Source organism: Pseudoliparis swirei, chromosome 24 (assembly GCF_029220125.1).
Source record: "Pseudoliparis swirei isolate HS2019 ecotype Mariana Trench chromosome 24, NWPU_hadal_v1, whole genome shotgun sequence".
Classification (NCBI taxonomy): domain Eukaryota; kingdom Metazoa; phylum Chordata; class Actinopteri; order Perciformes; family Liparidae; genus Pseudoliparis; species Pseudoliparis swirei.
In genome coordinates this window covers 17680112-17702474 of record NC_079411.1, presented here as the reverse complement: position 1 = coordinate 17702474, position 22363 = coordinate 17680112, and the positions used below count along the sequence as shown (strand labels likewise).

At 43.4% G+C, this 22363-nt stretch overlaps 2 protein-coding genes across 2 annotated transcripts; one reads left to right on the top strand and one right to left on the bottom strand.

The window, feature by feature from the left end:
* The first annotated feature begins 1509 nt into the window (after positions 1–1509).
* On the top strand, positions 1510–19708 carry LOC130189888 (TRIO and F-actin-binding protein-like). Its single transcript, XM_056408881.1, has 14 exons — positions 1510–1583; positions 1625–1699; positions 4990–5147; positions 5261–5443; positions 5594–6378; positions 14069–14137; positions 14307–14396; positions 14562–14656; positions 15817–16393; positions 16512–16746; positions 16834–16939; positions 17090–17249; positions 17378–17491; positions 18906–19708. The coding sequence occupies exons 1-14, from the start codon at positions 1510–1512 to the stop codon at positions 19233–19235; spliced, it is 3051 nt and encodes a 1016-aa protein (XP_056264856.1). The 3' UTR covers positions 19236–19708.
* smdt1b (single-pass membrane protein with aspartate-rich tail 1b) lies at positions 19414–21378 on the bottom strand. Its single transcript, XM_056410429.1, has 3 exons — positions 21202–21378; positions 19842–20000; positions 19414–19656 (listed from the first exon to the last, which is right to left on the bottom strand). The coding sequence occupies exons 1-2, from the start codon at positions 21361–21363 to the stop codon at positions 19863–19865; spliced, it is 300 nt and encodes a 99-aa protein (XP_056266404.1). The 5' UTR covers positions 21364–21378; the 3' UTR covers positions 19414–19656; positions 19842–19862.
* Positions 21379–22363: the final 985 nt, after the last annotated feature.

Genomic DNA, 22363 nt, shown 5'->3' with positions numbered 1-22363 from the left:
CTTTGTTCGCATGCCTCTGTCTTTGTTCGCATGCTGTTTTCTAGTGTTCTTTGTAGTTGCTTTCAAGCCAGAGTTTTCACGTTTTACATTTTTCCGAAGTAAAGTGTTTTTTGTTTCACTCAAACCTGGAATCCAGCCTGTCTCTCTGCACCTGAGCCTCACCCCGTGACAAATTCAGTCATTGTAGTGTTTAACTTCCTGTTTGTTTGAAGTTGTGTCAGCTGCACTTTTTGCAACTGCATTTCCTTGGACACTGGCTCTGCTCTCTCGTGATGGCCGCCAGAGAAGCTGAATGAAGCGTTGGCCATGTGACACCGAGCACAAAAACAAAGATATGTCCCCTTTATTGTCATTTTATTTGACAAAAACATTTAATTATACTCCCACATCTCAAATTTGATAAAGTTACATGACAATGTAGACTTACAAAAGTGTTATTAATCAACAATCAATTAATTATCCGTGTTATAAGTGACGGATGATTAAAACAGCCTCAGCCCTTTGTTGTGTAGTTGTCATACTGACTGAATTAATCAAACAATATGAATCTATGACAGTTCTTTCAGGCATGAAGAATAGATGCCTCACTTCATTTGTATTGGTCTACCAGAAATGTGGTCCACCTCTTTTGTGAAGATCTTTGATCTCTGCAAGAAAATAAATTAATACAAATATTCATTTAAGATAAACCACTGCTGCCTGTTTTAATATATATATATATATATATATATATATATATATATTATTCTGTGTTGTAACTACATTTAAATGATTTCATTACACATTTTCAAATGCTCATTCCCATATACGCTGTAACCCTCTCTTTCCTGCTCTTTTGTCTCCTCGTTGTGGTCAGAGGAACCATCTGTGGAGCAAGCCCCACGACCGTCCATCAGACATCTGTCGGGACGAGTCCGTGCTTTGTTTCACTATCTAGAGATGATATTTGATAGGACACCGTCACAACATTGGGCCAATGTCAGATCATAGCCTCCACGATCCGCCATAGCATTTCCTTCCTGCTGTGAGGAAACTGAGCTTTCAATGAAGGATCTTCTCGTGGAAAGAAAACAAACATTCTTCTCCCTGAAAATGAAGACCTCGGATCACATCCATAAGGTAGAGTGTCCCTATCATATACCTATATAGATAACTTATGCTGGAGGATTCCTTCTATGCAATGGTGACATTATACACTGTCACTATCTTCTGCTCAGTGGTCTAAAGGGATCCCATCAGTCGTGTGTGTTTCATCCAGCAGGATATTGAAGTGCTCACAGACTCCTTAAGAGATGCATTGTTTGTGACTCATCAGGTTATATTCATAGAATAAACATCACACATATACAAAGAACTAGCCTTTAATCTCGTAAAGCCTGCCTAAGCACAACTAATAAGGGTGTTGATGAAAGTTGTTGTTGTTATTATGGTAATGATACAGAGCCTCCTGGGAAATAACCCACCAGAACTATTGAAAATTAGTGCTAAGGTCCCCGAGGATACCTATGCATGCCAGACACCTCAGATGACGGATTCAGCTGGATGGACGAGGCGCCCCCTGCTGAGGACCGATGCTGCCGCCAGTTCCAGCCCGACACCTTTGACCCTTCCCTGCTGCCTTCAGCCGGATCACATGCACCTCAACGGCGACACTGTCCCCGCTGCTGCTGCTGCTCAACAGGACGGCTCACGAGAGTGGGTAGGTGGCCGTTATATAGTGCAGTAGGTTTGTGAAATAATAATGTGTTCATCGATTATGCAGGAAATGACACATGAGAATGTTCTAAAAACTCATTTGGAACTGAAAAGGTGAATAATAAAAGGGGCGGGACTAATAAACAACATCGACAGGTGAGACACAAAGGCTTTATGTGAGCGGTGAGAAGATGGGAGCTGGTCTGCCTTTGTCACGGTGGAAAAGAGTAATAAAGCGTGTAGTCTTGGTTCAGACCACGAAGCCTCAGTGGAGTAGTTTCATATTTCTTCATAAATAAAAGACGCAAGTCGTCTCGCTCCGCTCAGCTGGATTGGTTGTTGCCTTTATTCGCAGTGCGGATGCTCCAAAAGAAAATCGACACCGCTTTTCTGTTGCGTTTTGGCTGAAAGCACTCATGACAAAAACAGTTTTGTTTTGTATTGCCGTGAACAGTTTAGCAAACGTAAAAAACACCCCAGTAAAGGTCTTAAGGGCACGGTTACACAAGCGTGAATGAACTTTGACGAATGTTTGACGCCCTCCATGAAGCGAAGGAGAAAATTAAACATTAAAAAGCGGATGATTTTGCTTTCAACACTTCTCCATTTGTCATCGTCCGAATTGTAGCAGTTTGATCAATTCCAGCTATGATGCTCATAATCAACAGAAGCCGAGTTTGTCAAACATTTATTTATTTATAAAAATGACCAGAATAAGGTCAAAATCTATTGACATTGGGTTAAGTGCTTTTATAATGACTTGCCACCATTCAATACAGCCGGTGTTTTACAACTGTCCCACAAGTTGCCCACTGAGGGGTATGAGGTCAACTCATAACACAGTCACCAAGTGAAACTACCATGGAGGTTGGAGAAGAAGAAGGTGGCATTTGATTCTGTATCATTAATTAATGAGAGCTCATTACAATCCTCAGGGAGTGTAATCTTATATGCCCATATGACACATTCAAACGTGTCCCCTCACACAACGCTGGCCCACTTAAATTGAAGCAAGCAAGAAAGTTCTTTATTTTTTTTGGGGCGGCTGTAGCTCAGTGGGGTAAGGGGGTCGTCCTGCAACCCCAAGGTTGTCGGTTCGATCCCGGCTCTCCCCATTAGTTGCAAGTCGAAGTGTCCTTGAGCAAGGCACTGAACCCCCAGTTGCTTCCCGGGCGCATCACTGCAGCCCACTGCTCCTTAATAACTATGGATGGGTTAAATGCAGAGAACTAATTTCCCCTTGGGGATTAATAAAGTATATATCTTATCTTATCTTATCTTCTTTATCACAGTTATTACTGGAATGTATTTCAATCTCAAAACAAAAGGCCACACTTTTATACACTTTAAAACTATCAACAGATCAAGACCTAAAAAGGGCCAAACTTTGGTGGTCTGTCTGTTAATGAGAGGTAGAGAACTGAAGGAGGGATCAAGACCAAGATCAGAAAGAAGCTGAGTGGGTGGTTCTGGTGATGCAAAAGCACGAGAACAATGAAATAATCATGAGCGTGACCAGAGAGTAGCTTGAGTTACGTCCTGTGCAGTCTAAAGGTATTGGCTTAGCTGGAACGAAGGGAGAGAAGGAAGGAGGGGAGGAGGGAAGGGAGGAGGGAAGCTGCCGAAAAGCTTCGACAGCGGATTTCCCTGAAAGGACAGCCAGCAGTCACAGAAATATGTCCTAATGCTTGGACCTGGGCTGCTAGCTGACTGTAGGTTGGTGTCTCCAGGGTAAGTGCAGTCGGTGTGTTGTTGTTGCTCTTTGAATTGGATAAAGGACACCAGACTGGGCTTCAGTCAGACTCATAATGCAATGTTAGGATTGTGTAGCTGAATAGTATTAAACATGATGCAATGCAAACGCATCAAAGCATTCACTTTTTAAATCCAGGGGAAACTAAATCAACAAATATGTAATTTACAGACACAACCAAATTAAATAGTGTGAACAAAAAAACATTTTAAAAATTTAGACAATTCAGAATTTTATCGAATTTGTTTTGTATGAAATACTATAATGCCTGAATTATCCAGATAATGCTTTTATAAAAAATAATGTGTTTCCATGCTCCCCCAAATAGGAAGCAGGTGAGGACACTCGTTTGTGGTCTGAGGGGACCACAAGTGCCAATAGCGATGATGTCAGCGGAGGTTGGACCTCCGAGTGGAGTCTGGTCCACAGTCTAAGTCCTGAGTTGGAACTTAATATCTGTGACACTGACATACAAGCCAGGTGACTGTATCCTGTATCCTGATTTTAGAAAGCACTTTTTTAAACTTTTTTTTTTCTTTTACCAAGAGGCTTTGCCTGAGCAGCAAACACAAAAAAGACATCCAAGCAGTGGCACCTGGTGGAATTTATTTTTGGTCGGGCCATCCGATCAATTTCAGCAAACATGCAGTAAAAAAAAAATGCAAACATACTTTTCTACTTTATAGTGAAATAATAAGGACATCTTATTAATACAATTCAGTATATATATATATATATATATATATATAAATATATATATATGTTTATATCATATAATAATATTCAGTATAACAGGATAAATACCATATAATATAAATATACAAGTGTGCCTGTTTTTATCCATCATTGTGTTTTTTTACCTCGATCATTTTTCCGTCGTCCAGCTGGTAGTGACGTTCACTTTGCCCAATATGGCTGCTTGAGGAGTTATCATGTGTTTTCTGGTGTTCTCATGTTTTCCGTGTGCTTCGTGTCCCTTACTCCCGTATCTGTCCATGCTGGATCTGTCCCCGTTGATTTTACCCGGGCCAACCCCCGTGGCCCTCGATCGGCCAGCCGCCACTGCACCCAAGCATGTCAGGGTGGCTTCTGAATATCACTGCTAGACATTAGCTTTCAAGGAGCTAGCTTGTTTTGATTCCATGTTAAAAATATGAGCTTCAAATTTGATAGAAGCAATTGATAAAATAAGTCAAATCAGTTGTCCCCAAATGTTCAAAGAAATCATCTAATACTGCTTTAATACTTGCTGATTCAGTTTATGCTCATATCATAGCAGGAAGGAGTGGCTGTTTCTCTAAGAGAACAGAGTTGCACAAAAAAGCTGTTTCTGGTATATTTCTTTCACCTCCAGCCAGATAACTTGTTGTGGTAGTTACATCATTATCAGCGTGACATTATCCACACCTCTTAGCATTTGTAGGCCCCCTCTCCCTGGTCACCGAGAAGAGACTAAGAGTATGTCCAGTGAACACAATTTACAACTCCATGTTACCAGCCTCCTTTTCTATCTGTGATGACCTTCGACTTCCCTTCTCCAGCTCTCCAAATCAGTGGGATTGTCCAGAGAAGAGCAGATCCCTCAGCTCAGAGGGGCACCATGTGGCCCAAAGAGACATGACCCAGCTGGACCCGTCCAAAGCTGAATGCTCCTGGATGGACGAGAGGAGGGGCAGAGACCGGACCCACCGGACATCAGGTACAGCAACAAATATACGATAACTACATTCTTGACCATGACTTGTGCCCAATGCCCTTTTAGAAGCTGCAGTACATATGAAGGAAATGACCTCAGGCTTGTTTGGTTTTCAGAGTCCAGAGGAGAGAGGGAACACGAGAGTGGCTACTTCTCTCCAGACCGAAGAGGTGATGGTGAGCGGCAGATGGAGGAGGTCAAGAAGCGGTCGTATCGTTACTCCGAGCGGGGGCATCCTCTTCCCAGCAACTATGTTGCCGAGCCAAAAGCCTGCGTCCCCTACAGGAACGTCAACCTCGGTACGCCCTCGCAGAGGAGGAACCCAGAGACGTACGTTCAGGAAATTTGGAGGAGCGAATCCCCAGAGAGGTACACGTACCACTCCAACTTTAGACAGGGAGCTGATTCACAGAATAATTCGCCAACACGTCACAGCTCTGTGAGCCCAGATCGCTACAAGCTCGCAAAGTCCCCTGTGGGAACTCAGCGGAGGAGCTCCCTCTCCAGGAGTCAGGCCCGGTCCCACGACTCCTCTCCGCCTCCGTCGCATGGCCGTTCTCGGCACGCATCCAGCAGGTCCAGTCCATCTCGCAGGAGGGAGTCCGTTGCCTGTCTGACCGCCTCGCCCTCTCGAGCCACCCCTTCCCACAGACACGCAGACACTTTCCATTTGCAGAACGGTGTGTGCGATGATCAAAGGAGGTGCAGCCGGGACTTGAGGAGTCCATCCCAATCTTCAAACTTACACAGTTTGGACTCTGAGAAGCTGTACAGGAATCTGGAGTGCATCTCTCGCCGAGGCTCCTCGGCCATCCAGCAACATTCGTACGAGGGATCCCAAGCATCTCCTCGAACCAGAACGGCCGTCAACAGTCCGGCGGACACTCGCAACAGCCGTGAGTTATCCCCGTCCAGGAACGGCTACAGTACACACAGCCACACCCCACAGAGGGAGCCCCAGTCCAGAGACAGCAGACCGAGTCCAACTCAAGGCTCCTGGCAAGAGTCATCACACTCTTTACTCAGCCTCCCAACCTCTCGCTGTTCCTCATCAAGACGAGGTGCGGACCCTCAGATGTTTGGCGGTTCACTTTCACTTGCAATCGCAGAACCCGTCAAAGGCCATGAGGGGAACAATCAGGTCAGCGGTGAGCGAAGCAGGAGCACCGTGAGGCGAGGCATGGAGGCCTTGTTGATCTGTGAACCCAAGAAGGCTGCAGTAGAAACAGAAGAGGTATGTATGGTAGCTAGCGGCGTCGCTCTATATGCCTGTCACTCGGTTATCCACATTGATACGAACTGAAAACAACTATTAGATCAGTGGTTCTTAACATTATTGGAGGTACTGAACACTGCAATCTTCATCAGTATATTAGCCGAACCCTTTGGAATTGGAAAAATAAAATATGATTTTTTTTAAACATAGCTATATATTTTATTAATGCATCAGTTCTCCACAAAATCACTGTGTTCAAAGATCAAAACCAACAAAACGTTAATTTCACACAAAAACATAACTCAATAAATATTTACTGCAAATCAATGTGACTTACAGATACAAGTTCAGAAATGCGCGGCTTCACCTCGGCAAGTGCCGAGAACAGTCAGAGTAGCCTTTTCATGGAATCTGTCTCTCTCCACCTTGAATTCAGCGAGCAATTGTGTTCTTGAACATATCCGTGAAGCTTTAGGAAGTGTTCTTTTAGTTTTGTGGTGCTAGACTAGAATTGCTAAACTTGGCCATTGAGGACGCCGACTCCCATCACGCTCCTTTATACACGTGAATCCATATTGTACGTATTCGTCCAACCACTTTCTTTGCTCGACATATTTAGAATGATTGAGACTCACAAATGACGTTTAATCACAACAGCCACAAGTCGACTACTGAGCGCACCAAGTTGCTGCAGCACAGATATCAGATGTGGCGTGATCAGCTGCAGCCAACGAGGGCCAAGCGGAGCGTGAGTCACAAATAATACGAGTGGGCTGAATATATTTTGCGTAACACGTTTTTACCACATTTGCAACGCTTTACTCGCATGACTATTTGTCATTTATTCTCATCATTCGCACCGTAGAGGGGGCGTGGCTTATCTCCGTGGCTTTACTCCCTGGAAAGTTATTATTTCCTTCATCCACCATGGAATAAAAAACACTGTAAATAACCACATGGAAGGTTTATTATTTTGTGTTGATTGCCTGTTTTGTATTTTGTCTATGAATAAGTTATAACGGTTTTAATCCACTTCCTCTCTAATAGATAAATAAGACTATTATTTTGAAAAGTTAAAAGGAATCACACTTCACTTTTCTTTAGGTTTGAATGCGAACTTGACAGTACGGCCATGGATGTTGTTACGGACAGATGCGCATTTATACATTTAATATAGTTTAATAGTTTAATGGACCCGTATGAGGCTAAAGCTCTTAGGGTGGTGATAGTTCACCAGCGTTTATGAATGTATTGTCACTCAAAGAAAGAAAATAAAAGAGTAATTTCACCAGCAGTCAGTTATTTGCCACGTCATACACTCTTAGCCCGAGCATGGAAACCCGTTGCCTCAAACCACTTAAGTTTTTACACATGGAAGAACTAAACAAGTTAAGTTGGGTTAACTTAAAAACATAAGTCCTGCAGTAGACATATCTAAGTCCACATTAGTAATCATTACTCAAAATCATTAGTTCACTTCAATTATTTCTTTTCTTTTGTCCAAGTTTAATGAAATAACTATGTAAAGTTAAACATACATAAGAATATATAAACAAATCACCAATATAACATTAGTAATTGCTACTTAAGATCATTAGTTTAATTAAAGTAATGTCTTTAATTCTAATGAAATACACTATTTTATTTTAAGATTGTATTCATTGTTTCAAGAAAATTGTAGAGAAAAAAAGAAAAACAAAAATGAATTGTGTATACCAGTGGGATTTATTTTGTCAAAACGTTGCACTGTAAAAGTTTAAATGTATTACTGAGTCAATACAAAAATTCCAACTTTACAAGAGGAGGAATGCAACATTACACAGTAACATACAGACAGGCATTTCAATTCTTAATTTCAACTTGACTGGACAGAGGAACTGGGTTAAACATATTGAAACAAAACACTTATCTGCAGTCTGGAGCATACACTGAAAAAAAACAAGTGGTGGAATATTCATACTTATGCAACATAAACTTCAAGCAATTTTAAAATAAGTACCTTAGAAATTAAACATTCTTTTAACTACAAACAGGCTTTGGTGAGAAATGAGGATTAAAACCATGTGCCACTGCAGAAATACAATTCTAACAATACACTTGCACTGGAATGTATATATTTGCACTCAGACAGAGAAAAAAGAGACACAGCAAAAACATTGTTAGATGGGAACACCTGGGAACAACTGACATTGTGTGTGCTGCGCACGGCACTAATCCAACAGGCCCCTCCCCCCTTACAGAAACGTAACATACTAAGTTATCTCTGCTAAACATGATCAGATGATCAGTCGGGTTTACAGTGTATACGGGGATCCGTTACAACCAAAAGTTCTGCTTTATACTTGTGGAAATCCCACAAAACGTCGGAACATCTAACGCCCTCGTGTTCGTGTTCATAACATTATTATCATTCATATATATATATATATATACACTACCGTTCAAAAGTTTGGGATCACTTAGAAATGTCCTTATTTTTCAAAGAAAAGCATTGTTTTTTTCAATGAAGATAACATTAAATCAATCAGAAATACACTCTATACATTGTTAATGTGGTAAATGACTATTCTAGGTGGAAACGTCTGGTTTCTAATGAAATATCTCCAGAGGTGTATAGAGGCCCATTTCCAGCAACTATCACTCCAGTGTTCTAATGGTACATTGTGTTTGCTAATCGCCTTAGAAGACTAATGGATGATTAGAAAACCCTTGAAAACCCTTGTGCAATTATGTTAGCACAGCTGAAAACTGTTTTGCTGATGAGAGAAGCTATAAAACTGGCCTTCCTTTGAGCTAGTTGATTATCTGGAGCATCACATTTGTGGGTTCGATAAGACTCTCAAAATGGCCAGAAAAAAAGAAGTTTCATGTGAAACTCGCCAGTCTATTCTTGTTCTTAGAAATGAAGGCTATTCCATGCGAGAAATTGCAAAGAAACTGAAAATTTCCTTCAGCGGTGTGTACTACTCCCTTCAGAGAACAGCACAAACGGGCTCTAACCAGAGCAGAAAGAGAAGTGGGAGGCCCCGGTGCACAACTCAGCAAGAAGACAAGTACATTAGTCTCTAGTTTGAGAAATAGACGCCTCACAGGTCCTCAACTGGCAGCTTCTTTAAATGGTACCCGCAAAACGCCAGTGTCAACGTCGACAGTGAAGAGGCGACTCCGGGATGCTGGCCTTCTAGGCAGAGTGGCAAGGAAAAGCCATATCTGAGACTGGCCAATAAAAAGAAAAGATTGGTATGGGCAAAAGAACACAGGCATTGGACAGAGGAAGATTGGAAAAAGGTGTTATGGACAGATGAATCCAAGTTTGAGGTGTTTGGATCACACAGAAGAACATTTGTGAGACGCAGAACAGGTGAAAAGATGCTGGAAGAGTGCCTGACACCATCTGTCAAGCATGGTGGAGGTAATGTGATGGTCTGGGGCTGCTTTGGTGCTGGTAAAGTGGGAGATTTGTACCAGGTAAAGGGATTTTAAATAAGGAAGGCTATCACTCCATTTTGCAACGCCATGCCATACCCTGTGGGCAGCGCTTGATTGGAGCCAATTTCCTCCTCCAACAGGACAATGACCCAAAGCACACCTCCACATTGTGCAAGAACTATTTAGGGAAGAAGCAGGCAGCTGGTATGCTGTCTGTAATGGAGTGGCCAGCACAGTCACCAGATCTCAACCCCATTGAGCTGTTGTGGGAGCAGCTTGACCGTATGGTCCGCAAGAAGTGGCCATCAAGCCAATCCAACTTGTGGCAGGTGCTTCAGGAAGCGTGGGGTGACATTTCAACAGATTACCTCAACAAATTAACAGCTAGAATGCCAAAGGTCTGCAATGCTGTAATTGCTGCAAAAGGAGCATTCTTTGACGAAAGCAAAGTTTGACGAAAAAAAATTATATTTCAAATACAAATCATTATTTCTAAACTTGTCAATGTCTTGACTATATTTTCTATACATTTTGCAACTCATTTGATCAATAAAAGTGTGAGTTTTCATGGAAAACACGAAATTGTCTGGGTGATCCCAAACTTTTGAACGGTAGTGTATATATATATGCATAACATCCCCCGTAGGCTCATGCAGCTCGGTGACTTTCACCTCTACGTCTGGGTCTGTGTAGCTTTTGTTCTTTTGTTTTATTGTTCATTTAAAATACCGTTTGAAACCAATAACCTAAAAGCGGAATCGTATGAATATCTGTCGCTTCCAGTGGAGCATCTCACGCTGACTCGCTCGGTCTCTTCGTTCAGTTCTCGTCTGTCATGGACTCCGTAACGCTCTCGGTGTGAACGCAGCGGCGAAGAAAAATGGTGTTTTGCTAAAATGTCGGCAGACAATTTTCTGACGACCAACAAAAACGGCCCGACATGGCTAGTGTGAACCGGGTTATATTGTGTGTGTCTTGACCCCTCACGAACCCCTGAGGTTCGATGGGTTCGATCGAACCCAGGTTAAGAACCACTGTATTCGATGGATTGTCTTTACATTTTGTCCAGACATTCATGGTCCTCAGAGGATGAAACTTCCAGTGAAATGTTTCCAAGTCTATCGATTGTAGGCCAATGTTTCAATTTGTTCAATACTTTTGTTTATAACTATTCACCCGCAGAATGAATGACATCATATCTGCCTCAGCGAATACAAAAACCTTACAGCCTATGTTGTGAACATGTTAGCATGCTAAGTATGATAGTATTTAGCTAAAAGCACCACTGTGCCCTCAGTACAGCCTCACAGAGTCACTAACATGTCTGCCGACTCTTAGTCTTGGTGTATTTTGTGGCAGAGAAAACACTCATTATGCATATCATGTAAAAATGTTGCTTCATCTTTATGAATCGGAGGTGGGGATGACCATGGACGACTACATTGTCCTGGCTGATATTCCAACTATCCAGCTGGAGTCTGAGAAAGAGTCTCCAGGGTTGAGGAGGAGGAACCAGAGTCCCAGCCCATGTCGGGACAACATCCTTAAGACCTACAGGTTAGTGGAACCATGTGGTTTACACTGTATATGATTGTGTAGCATCTATTCAGGGATAGCCAAAGCAGAAGTGCTATAACCATGCATCTATTCTGCCTCATTAGTGTATGTGTTTATTCAGGCTGTTCCTGAAAGATTCCTAAACAGCTTTGTAGCAAGTAGAAAAAAACTTTGAAGATATCTTTTGATCCGACTATAAATAATTGCCTTAGTTGTGGCAAAAGAAAAGAGGAGGGCTCTGAAGGCCTTTGCAGAGGAATGTGAAAGTTCAGTGAGTACAAAAGGATGTCAATTGAGCCTTTGTTGTGTTTATGTGTTTGTCAAATATTTCTCTTATTTGGCTCTGAAGGTACCAAGATGAAATAGACATCTACAGTCCGAGACTTGAGTCAGACGAGAGGGGGAGAGGCAGAGAGAGAGGCAGAGAGAGGCGAGAGAAATGTCGGGACTCTGAGAACACAAGGTCATATCAAAGACAGCCCGCCGCGTCTCTTCATTCACAGGTATGATGTGAGAACTGCACACATGTTCACAAGGCCATCCATGTTGAAAGTAGTCACTCAGTAGAGTGCAGATCTCCGCCAGGTGCAACAACCACGGCTGTATCGTGTGATTGAATGAATGCAACCCACAATCGGCTAACCACTCGTCTAGATCCTAATAACGGCGATGTATTCAGACATTTGGCTTGAAGTTGCTTTGGAATACACTTTGCACAATCTTTGTCAAAAATAAACTCACAAAGCAGCAACTGATATATGATATGATATGATATTCCTTTATTTGTCCCACAGTGGGGAAATTTCAAAAATCACAGCAGCGGTGCACATCAGAGCATCAATGAAAATATATATAAAACACAAAACACAATACTAAAAAACTAAATACTAATACTAAATATACAGGGGGGAAATAAAGTAAAGTGCTGAGTAAAGTGCTGAGTTTGCCAGGATCTCCAGCGATCTACTGCAGTGTGTTGTGCAGCCTGACAGCAGCGGGAAGGAAGGACTTGTGGTTCCTCTCCCTCTGACACGGGGAGGAATCAGCCAGTGGCTGAAGGAGCTGTACAGAGCTGCGAGAGTGTCCTGCATGGGGTGGGAGGTGTGGTTCATCAGAGACGAGAGCTTTGCCATCATCCTCCCGTCCCCCACCACCTCCACAGTATCCAGAGGACACTCTGGCCTTCTTTATCAGCTTGTTCAGCCTCTTCCTGTCAGCCGCTGCCATGCTGCTGCTCCAGAAGACCACTCCATCAAAGATGGCTGATGCCACCCCAGAGACAAAGAAGGTCTTCAGGAGTGCTCCCTGCACTCCAAAAGACCTCAGTCTCCTCAGCAGAAAGAGTCTGGGAAATAAATAAGGGGCAGACTAGGTTTCTTAGATGTTAGCAATTAGCCCAAAACAGCATCCGAAACACTAAAACTGAGCCGCAGAGCGGTGGCCCGGTGCTATTATAGATGAAAAGGGTATTTTGAGAAGGTGTGAGCCCCGACAAACTTGAGAGGTCCTTAAGCCTGCAGCTATCATTGGCCACCCCAAATATTCAGAGGACATGACACAGATGCACAGTCACTGACTTGCTTACTCACTTGTAACGCTCTCTGTTTATTCAATCAAAGAGTTCAGAAAATCTACGTGGAAGACACATTTCTTCAAAGGTGAAGGAGCGAGCTCTTCCTGAACGCCCGCAGACACAGGTGAGCCCAATCCCATGGCTTTTCTGCATCTGCATAAATGAAGGAAAATGGGTCATTCACACATTTATTTATAGTAGATCCCATATGTCTATTTTAGCTGCTTGCCTGCTTTCCCTCTCAGGCAGGGAAAAAGCCATTCGTTAGCACTCTATGTGTTAGGGAAGTGTGTTCACATGATTTATCATATCCATATTAATAGATTCTGGATATATCCTGCAGTTTCCAGCCCTGCAGGCTAAAACTGTTGAGTCAGCAAATTCAGAGAGATGGAAGAGCACAAAATCAAACAAATGTTATTTCAATGCTTTGAATCACATGCAACCAATCAAACGTCTGGGTAGTAGTTCTGATACCCTGACATGACATTTATATCAAAGCATGTGATCTCCATCACGCATTTATCCCTCTCAAAATGTCTCTTTCTCCCTCTGCTCCTCACAATGTGTACACATTGCAATGTGATGCATGCATGGTGAGTATGTTTTTTTATTACGATAACATACCACGTCCCATCAGCTCCTCCAATGACGATCACTGTTTGCAAACGTTCACCTCTTCCTTTTTCTTACGTTCACATTCTGCAGTATGTTGCCCATTTTTTGTGCTCTAAAGTTCGGCCTGCCTCTCTCTGCGTGCCTCAAAGACGCGGTTATCTCACATAGACGCTCTCGTCTGCTCTGACGGTTCCCGTTTCCTATTCTCACAGTCAAGCGTGAGACAGAAACCTTTGCAAAGTGCTGTCAAAGAGCTTGATCGTGATACTTTAATTACAGGTGACGTTGCTTGAAGGGGTGGATGTCCATACTGGATGAACATGGCAAGGTACATTTATGTTTTTTTAATTGTTATTTTCACATATATTTTTCGAAAGAGTTATTCATGTTCTATTCTAATTCCCGTCTACACTACATAGACGGTCCAAAACTCCAAGAGCGAGACTTGACCTGGAAACTATACGTACAAAACGTGGACTATACGTGCAGGAACACATTTAATGCCGTGCATTTTACATGTGTTTGGCTCAGGGGAGGAAACACTGGTTTGTTCTGGGTGACGCCTCACTGAGGTACTACAGAGATGCAGATGCTGAGGAGGTAGGAGCTGACGTGTGCCATAAAAGTCCTTTCTGATTTGTTAGTACATTTATGGCGACCTGTATGGCAACTCATTTACATACATATTAATGCTGTTCATCAGCTTTTCCAAAATAATTATTCTATGACGCCGGATATGTTCTTTGTTTTTTGGGTACTTGTGCTGCAGTCAGATGATCTGGATGGAGAGATCAACCTGACGTCCTGTGTGAATGTGTCAGACTGCGATGTGGAGAAGAACTATGGACTCCAGATACAAGTATGTGTTTATGGTACTTGGTACTTATGGTACTTCATTTTTGGTGTCCAGTACACCATCAGACAGATGGACTGTCAGACACCCCACCCACTTCGATTACATGTTTGGCTGCTTCCTGTTTAACATTGTGTGTGTGTGTGTGTGTGTGTGTCTTTTGATCTCCAGACAAAGAGAGCAGTGTTCACTCTCTCCATTACGACCTCCAGAATACGGCGGAACTGGGTGAAGTTACTAAAGCAGGCGATCCAGAACAACACGCAGTGAGTCCCACTTTATTCTGGGAAATGTTGGTGGAGGAAATATTCGGAAGCGTTACTAATGCAGCAACACCACCTGCAGTGCAGGGAACATGAGACTTAAGTAAAAGCAAATTGGTGTTATTAGCAAAATAGACCTAAAGTATAGAAATAAAAAGCACTCAATGCTGATTAATCTAATTATTATCGTGTATGCCTTGAGGAATACTGTTTTCATCCACTGTACAATATCCCTTTTTATTGAAGTCCACTGGAAGTATAAAGTGGCATGAATAGTAGTAAACACTCAAGTAGAGTACAAGTGCCTCAAATTAAAGACAGTACTTAGAAAAGTATTTAGATACAAACAAGTCTTGCAGAGAGGCTACTGTGTACGACGATCAGGAATAACATATCGTCACCTTCCTAAAATAATTGCCTACGTAATTTTTACAGGTTTTTCAGAAAACACAAAAAACTTGACCACATATTGATCATATGATATTGTGATATGTTATATTACAGCGGTAGAATCACATGATGTGTTCAACTGAGGAAGTAGGTGTTACCAGAGGTGGCCAGTATCATGAGGAGATGATTTCGGAAGAAAAAAATATTTGTTGTCAAATAATTACTTAGGCCATTATTATAGGAAAGTGACGATATTGAAAATAACAATTTTGCCCATAAAATGACTTTACACACTCGGCACGGCCAACATTCTATTCAATTTACTTTATTTGTCCCTCAGAGGGCAATTTGAAGCTCGTCTGCAGCCATAAAATTATAAAACCATGACAATCCCACACAGATAAATACCAAACTTAGTCATATAAAGATAAAATAAATGCAGAATAAACGTTGTCCAATAGGACACATTATGTAAAAAATTAAAATGTATTTTTCAATACAGAGAAACCTTGGCTGTGGCTCACTTATAAGTACATAATATTTTACTAATTAATCCTAATAAGTATTTTACATGACAAGATATTACATTATATTGAACCAGCAAAATGTGTTTAGCTAAATCCTTAATCTAATTTCTTTAAACAGCATTCCAGAACATTGTGAGGAAAATGAAAACAATGTGATTGGGTGGTCCGCGCGTAGCGCACCCCCTCGATCATCTTTCTTCCGATGTGTAACACAACACTCCCGTCTTTCCCTCGCTCCGACCTCAGCCAATCAGATACTGGCAGCAAGAAAGAGAACCCCCTCTCCCGGAGACCGTCGTCATGCCAACCCCCTGCTCGGTTCACCTGCGAGGACTCCGGCTATGAACCGACCACTTCCACCTCCGGCGCCACGGCCTCAAACCCCCATCAGGCCGACCACCACCACCACCACCAGACCGCAGACCGGGATCTGGACTTGTCTCCGTCCAGTCAGAGAGAAGAGGGGGAGGGCTGGGACCACGAGCAAGCCAAGCGATTGGAGGAGAGGAACAAGTGGTTTGAGAAAGGGGTCCCCTTCAGTGAGATGGGCAGCAGGTGGGACTCCATGGATCTGAAAAGGGGGAGGGTACTTGATCCCGTCTCTGAGACCATGGACTCAGACGTCAGCAGGAAGTGGGTAGAATTTGAGACGTTGACATTCAGGGAAATGAGCCCTCAGTCTCTCATTGGAGCTCAGACGTATCAATCGAGCCCAGAAGAGGCAGAACGGCCTGCCACCGGATCACCAACTGATATATCCAGCCCATCCGTAAATGGAGCTCAAACTATTCAAACAAATAAAGAGGAAGCTCTTCAAAGGGAGGTAAGAAAGAACCTCTGAGCAGGAGCACTAGTCGGACGTTCCTTTACGTGTTTTCAATGCACGGGAATGATGCTAATATCCATCATGACATCTTCCCGCCCCTCTCTCCATCTCCCAGGCCGTCTCTCTTCGAAAGCAGGTGGAGAGCGTCAAGAGGGAGCGCGCAGCCATGGGGGTCGAGGTGGACAGCCCGTGTGGGCCCGGGGCCCCCTGCAGGGCCCGGCTAGAAGCCATGGAAGCGGCCCATCGGAGAACTCTGCAGGAGCTGCAGGAGACGAACGCGAGGGTGATCGGGGAGCTGGAGGAGCGGAGTGACAGGATGCTGCGGGAGGAGAGCCAGGCGGCCGCTAGAGGTACAAGACACAGAAGCGCGACAGTCCCTCCTGCTCAATGGATCTCTCATCCAAACTGACCAACGTGAACCTCGTTGCTCCTCACAGCTGTGGCGGCGCTGCGGGCGGCTCACGCAGAGGAGAGGGCGGCGGAGCGCACCAGGAGGCTGACCGGAGGAGCCGGACACCCGGACGCTTCACGCGGAGGCCACATGTAGGTGTACAATCTCGTCATGCCGAGAGTGCTCTCCATCTCACTGGCTCTGGCTGCAGATGTTCTGCACTCAACTGTGACCGCCCCCCTCCCCCCTCTCGCATGACACATGACAACTCACGCCGAATCTCGTGTGTTTGCGCGTGTCAGGCCCCGGGCGGACGCCTCGCCCGGCGAACTGGATGTGCTGTCCGAGCGCTACACCCAGAAGTGCCTGGAGCTGCGCCGCGCCGAGCAGAACGGCCGGGACCGAGAGGCCGAGCTGGATCTCAGGGAGAGCGAGCTGGAGCAGCTCAGAAGCGAGAACCAGGTACACACACACACACACACCATTGTGTTTTTGGTGTTCTCAAACCGAATAAAAGGAAGCAAAAACTGACCTGAGCAGTTCACATTACTTCTTCACGACATAATTTGAGCTTGACTTCACTTCCTCAGGAGCTGAAGGCCCGACTGGCGGAAGAGATCAGCCGCATGCGCCATTTCATCACAGGGCAGAGGTTGGACACGGCCTCTGTCGGCAGCGCCGGGCGCACGGCGTCTGAGTTAGAGGTACCGATTTAACGCTCGAGAATAAATTAGATCCTGCGTCATCTCCTCTCTTGTGGAAGCAGGTGATGCTTATAAAACATCTTAACTTATTGCTGCATGCCAACCCAGTTTCATCTAATCGTACCTGAAGGACTCGTTAAGGCTTGAAGGACAAACGTGGACATGAATGCCAGCAAACAGCAGCGTTTGACCAATGAGCCGTGGGGGGGGGGGGGCTTTCAGCCCACTTTGATAAAAATATCTATTATTTTTTTCTTGTGTACCCATGTAATGGCTCTCTGTAGAAACATCCCTCACCCATTTCTGTTTTTGGTGGCCTCATTTGTGTTGGTCCCATTAGTAGAGCTCATACTGCCATCTACTGCCGGGATACCAAACCAGCACGGCTCACAGCTGGAAGGCAGACCTTTCTTACTGCAATAAGACTGCATTTAGAGAACTATCTGCAACAAAGAGAGGAAGTAGAACTATCTGTAACGCAGACAAATGGACCCTGTGATTTTTTAATGGTACTATTTAATTATTGTTACTGATGCATTAATGGACAAGTAGCATTTTACTCTTGTGGCAGTTCACATGAGATCATTTTTAACTACATTTTATACAGTTTCCTCTATAAATATACATCAGATTTGATAAGCTAATTATATCTTACATGTCAAATCTGAAACAAAGTAACTACAGTAGCTGTCAAATGCATGTAGTTGTAGTGAATGTCATATCATAATTCACCCTTGTTCCTGGTGTAGTTCTATGCAATTGTGTTTTGCCTTTTAATGCAACTTCCACATAGTAAGAATAAAAGTGTGAAGGAGCAGCACTCAAGTAAAGTACCTCTAAACCAGGGGTCGGGAACCTATGGCTCGCGAGCCATATATGGCTCTTTCGATGGCTACCAGACAATTTTGAGTTGAAAAAATAAAAATCGCCGCCCGCCCCCTGTAATTTTCTCTATCGGGCCAGATTACAGCAGAAGTAATTTAAGGTCTCTTTCCTTAAAGAGCACGTCTTTGTTCTTTTATTAAACTAAACAGCCGTCTGTTATTAATCGTATCTAACCAGCAGCATGTCACTCTGTCTCTACGTGTCGCGTTAACACTTCTCGGCTCGCCGTCTCACGCGCTGCAGAGCTCCGATGCCGGCGTGTGCGCGCGCATCGGGGCGGAGCAAAGAATAAGTCACCTGCACCTGCACCCCCCCCCCCCCCCCCTAGCAGCATGCAGCACCAGAAGTCGCATTAAAATTATACGTTAAAAATACTATATGGCTCTCAATGAAATATATTTAGAAATATTTGGCTTTTATGGCTCTCCCAGTCAAAAAGGTTCCTGACCCCTGCTCTAAACGGTCCTGCTGTGCATAGTCTGTACATCATTTTAACTGTAATATTAGGATGCCACGTTGTGTTTTTCAGACATTACTCAGAGCGAAAGACAACGAGGTGCAGTATCTTAAACAGGAAGTTGGCTGTCTGCAGAGCGAAGTGCAGTCGCTCACAAAGGTACATGTCACGGTCAGACCTCTCCTCTGGTGTTGTCGAACGCTCACAACTTTAAAAACATCAGCTGACGTGTCCACCGCACTTGTTTCCCACCCTTTGCTCCAGGAGAAAGCAGCGGCCTACGAGCGTTACAAGGAGGCGTACGTGGAGCGGAGTGGTCGCTGCCAGCTGGAGACGGGTTCTCTCAACGAACACTTGAGACTGGCCAACGCCGCCCTGCAGGAGGACGCGAGGCCTACCTGACCAATGAGGATAAACGAGGAATAATGGCGCCGAGCTGGTGTAAAAATTGTTTAAAGGATACAACGAAATCATGACATTGCAATAACGACATGTGCCGTTGTGACTGAGAAGAATCAGAAAAAGTCAGAAAGAAACCACTGTGCAAAGACTGTGAAGCGCAAATAACAACAAGTGTTCATCCACGTGTAATCGACTCCCTTTATTGAGTTGTCATACAAACATGCAAACAAGAGTGAAGGCATAACTAGTCGTTTTGATAGCTTCACATGATATGAGATTTCAACTGAGTGAATTTAGGAAAAACAATGATGAATAGCAGAGGGGAGAGGGAGGAGACGGGTGGAGGGATGTCAAATGTGCCCCATCTTCCCAATCTTCCTTGTGCCGGCTGGTGTGCTCTCACTCGATATTGCAAAGCACCCTGTTGATGTGAATTTAAAAATAAATTAACTGTCATCTTTCTACACCCTTCATACATGAATAAGATTGTGCATAACTTCTTTTTTTTTTTTTACGGGTTTGAGATTTTGTGTTGAAATGTTAAGTAAGGTGCGGCTAAAGTACACATTACATTACATTACATGTTATTTTACACTTTGACTTTACCATTTGTTTTCTGGAGCGGGCTCAGTCGTCGTCGTCATCGTCCTCGGGGACAAAGATGTCATGCTCTTCCAAGAGAGCGGCAAAGTTCTTGCTGATCAGAGTTCCCACGTACAGGAAAGGCACCACCACTGCTGTCATGCGGATGAGACCAAATGGTGTCTGGAAAACATCAGCGGTGAGGGAGATAATCGAAAGACATACAAAGACATTTTTGTAAGGCATAAAATAGCATGTGCTATTCAGATTACTGAATTACTGACATTAATAATCCCCACCTCAGTTTCCTCGAGGAAATAATATCAAAATAACAAAATAATATCACTTAAATAAATGCTGTACAGATTGTAAAACCCCTTGAGGCAGATTTGTAATATCAGGCTATATAAATAAAATGTTATTGCCGAGACATTGAGTGTAACAAAGCCTGACTATGCCGACCACAGGCTATACAAAACTGCATTTACATACATTTGAAGAGTTCAAAATTTAATTTTAAAGTAGTTTTTAATCGGAAATGTTTTGATTTAGGCACAATATAAACTGATGTAAGTGTGGCTTTATAGCGGGTCCTGTTTTACCTCATTTCTAACTCAAGGCCCTGTTTTGAAGAGGTCCCGTGTTAAAGGCCTTCATTAGCTCTGGGCATGTTGCTGCATCATTGCCCTTAATCCCATTATCCACAGCACATCATGCACCAGCTAATATTCTAGCAGAGAAAGAAAGAAGAAAAAAACTTGCGGAGAGAATGGACGGAATGTGGTGGTTTCTGGGAGCTCATCAACTCATTTTGGTCCTGGGGTCCCAAAGACAGTTTATACAATCATGAGTTGAATAATTCCTAATGTGTTTAGGACAACATATTTATTTCAATTTGGCTTTCAGTAATGGCTTTGAAGTGGATTTCCCCAGATGTGTTCTATTTATATTATATTATCATTAGAGGACCAGTCACGGATCACGTTAACTGCATCCTATAGTCGTTATTCTGGATAAAATTGCGTGCAGAGGCAGTTTTATTCGTATTGGACATCAATATAATTCCCCAAAAAGATGTGTTAGTGTAATATAACGATATACGTTATACACTAATAATGTATTATTTGAATCATTTGTATTGCTCACGTAAAATGTCCACTTGAATTAATACTGACTTGAATTGATAAAATGTCAGATTTACTTCCTGAAATACATTTTACGTTCGTGTAAACATGCGCTCATTGGCTGATTTGACGAACCCAGCGCGTCTCCTGGCTTTCTATTCGCTACAGCTCCTGTCAAATCAGGATTAAGTCCCGCCTCCGCTGTCAGTCATATTCCTTGTCGGTTTTTCGCTCGGTAACCAAGACAGAATACAACTCACTTTGTCCGGTTTCGGTAAGACAGCCCCCGACGACGATGACACTGCGGTCCGGCTTTGAGTCGTCTTGGATATGTTTGATGTTTTCGAGCCGGTGTTACGGCTCACTACCCCCGCATCTCTGGTGAAAAGTCGCAGCGGGAGCCGCAGTATAGCCGACGCCATTTTGCCCCCAGTAATGTGATCGAGGGCTGGTGGGCAGGGTTGCCAGGTCTGTGTGACACAACCAGCCCAATGGCCAATCAAAACCAGCCCAAAGGCCAATAAAACCAACCCAAAAACCAGCCCAATATCAGAACTAGTGAGAGTGTGCTCACCTGTGTGCGCGGATGTGTCGACGGGTACGTGCTGATCTGGAGTCAGTTTGGTAGGATTTGGGTATAATTAAATTAGTTCATTTAAAATATGGATTTTATTCAAAGATATTCATGTAATTTGCATGCAAAATAGGTCTACCCGAACCAGCGGACAAAAAATTCAACCCGCGGCAACACTTCAAAAGTAGCCCAATTCCGCGGGAAAACCGCGGACCTGGCAACACTGCTGGTGGGTGACGCCTCGGTAGGAGGCACTGGGACGGCGAGTCTGGGCGCGGCTTGAGGTTTGACCAACAGTCATAAATAGTTTCTAAGATGCCTTTATCAGTCTGAATCCGGAAAACATCTATCTCCGTGTTGTCGTTGCCTCAATCAAATTTATTTTGCTCAATGCAATGCAAAAAACCACAACGTACTAACAAACATAATTAAGTGCAGTGAGCTAAATCATCCAATAATCTAAGTTTATATTAAAGATACAAACTAAAAATGTTTACTTTAAACATTGAAAGTTTTCAGCATTTGTGTTAATTACTGACCTCGACAGAAAGACATTGGAGCCAGTCCATTGTGATACATTCACTCAGGATGAGTTTATGGTGTAAATGGTCACATATCCACTATGCCTTAAGAAACAACATCATATAAAATCTGTCAATCTGTGCCTTAGTCTGACTTATTAAACTCTGCATATCAACCCAAAACACATGATGTAAGCAAAGTGACTACAATAACAACCGTTTAGTTTATAGTCTATAGAAGTCTATACATTTAACCAAATCAACAAGTTCTTTTCTGGCTGAAGTTGACGTGAAGGATAAGCTAATTATTTAACTTTACTACAAAGC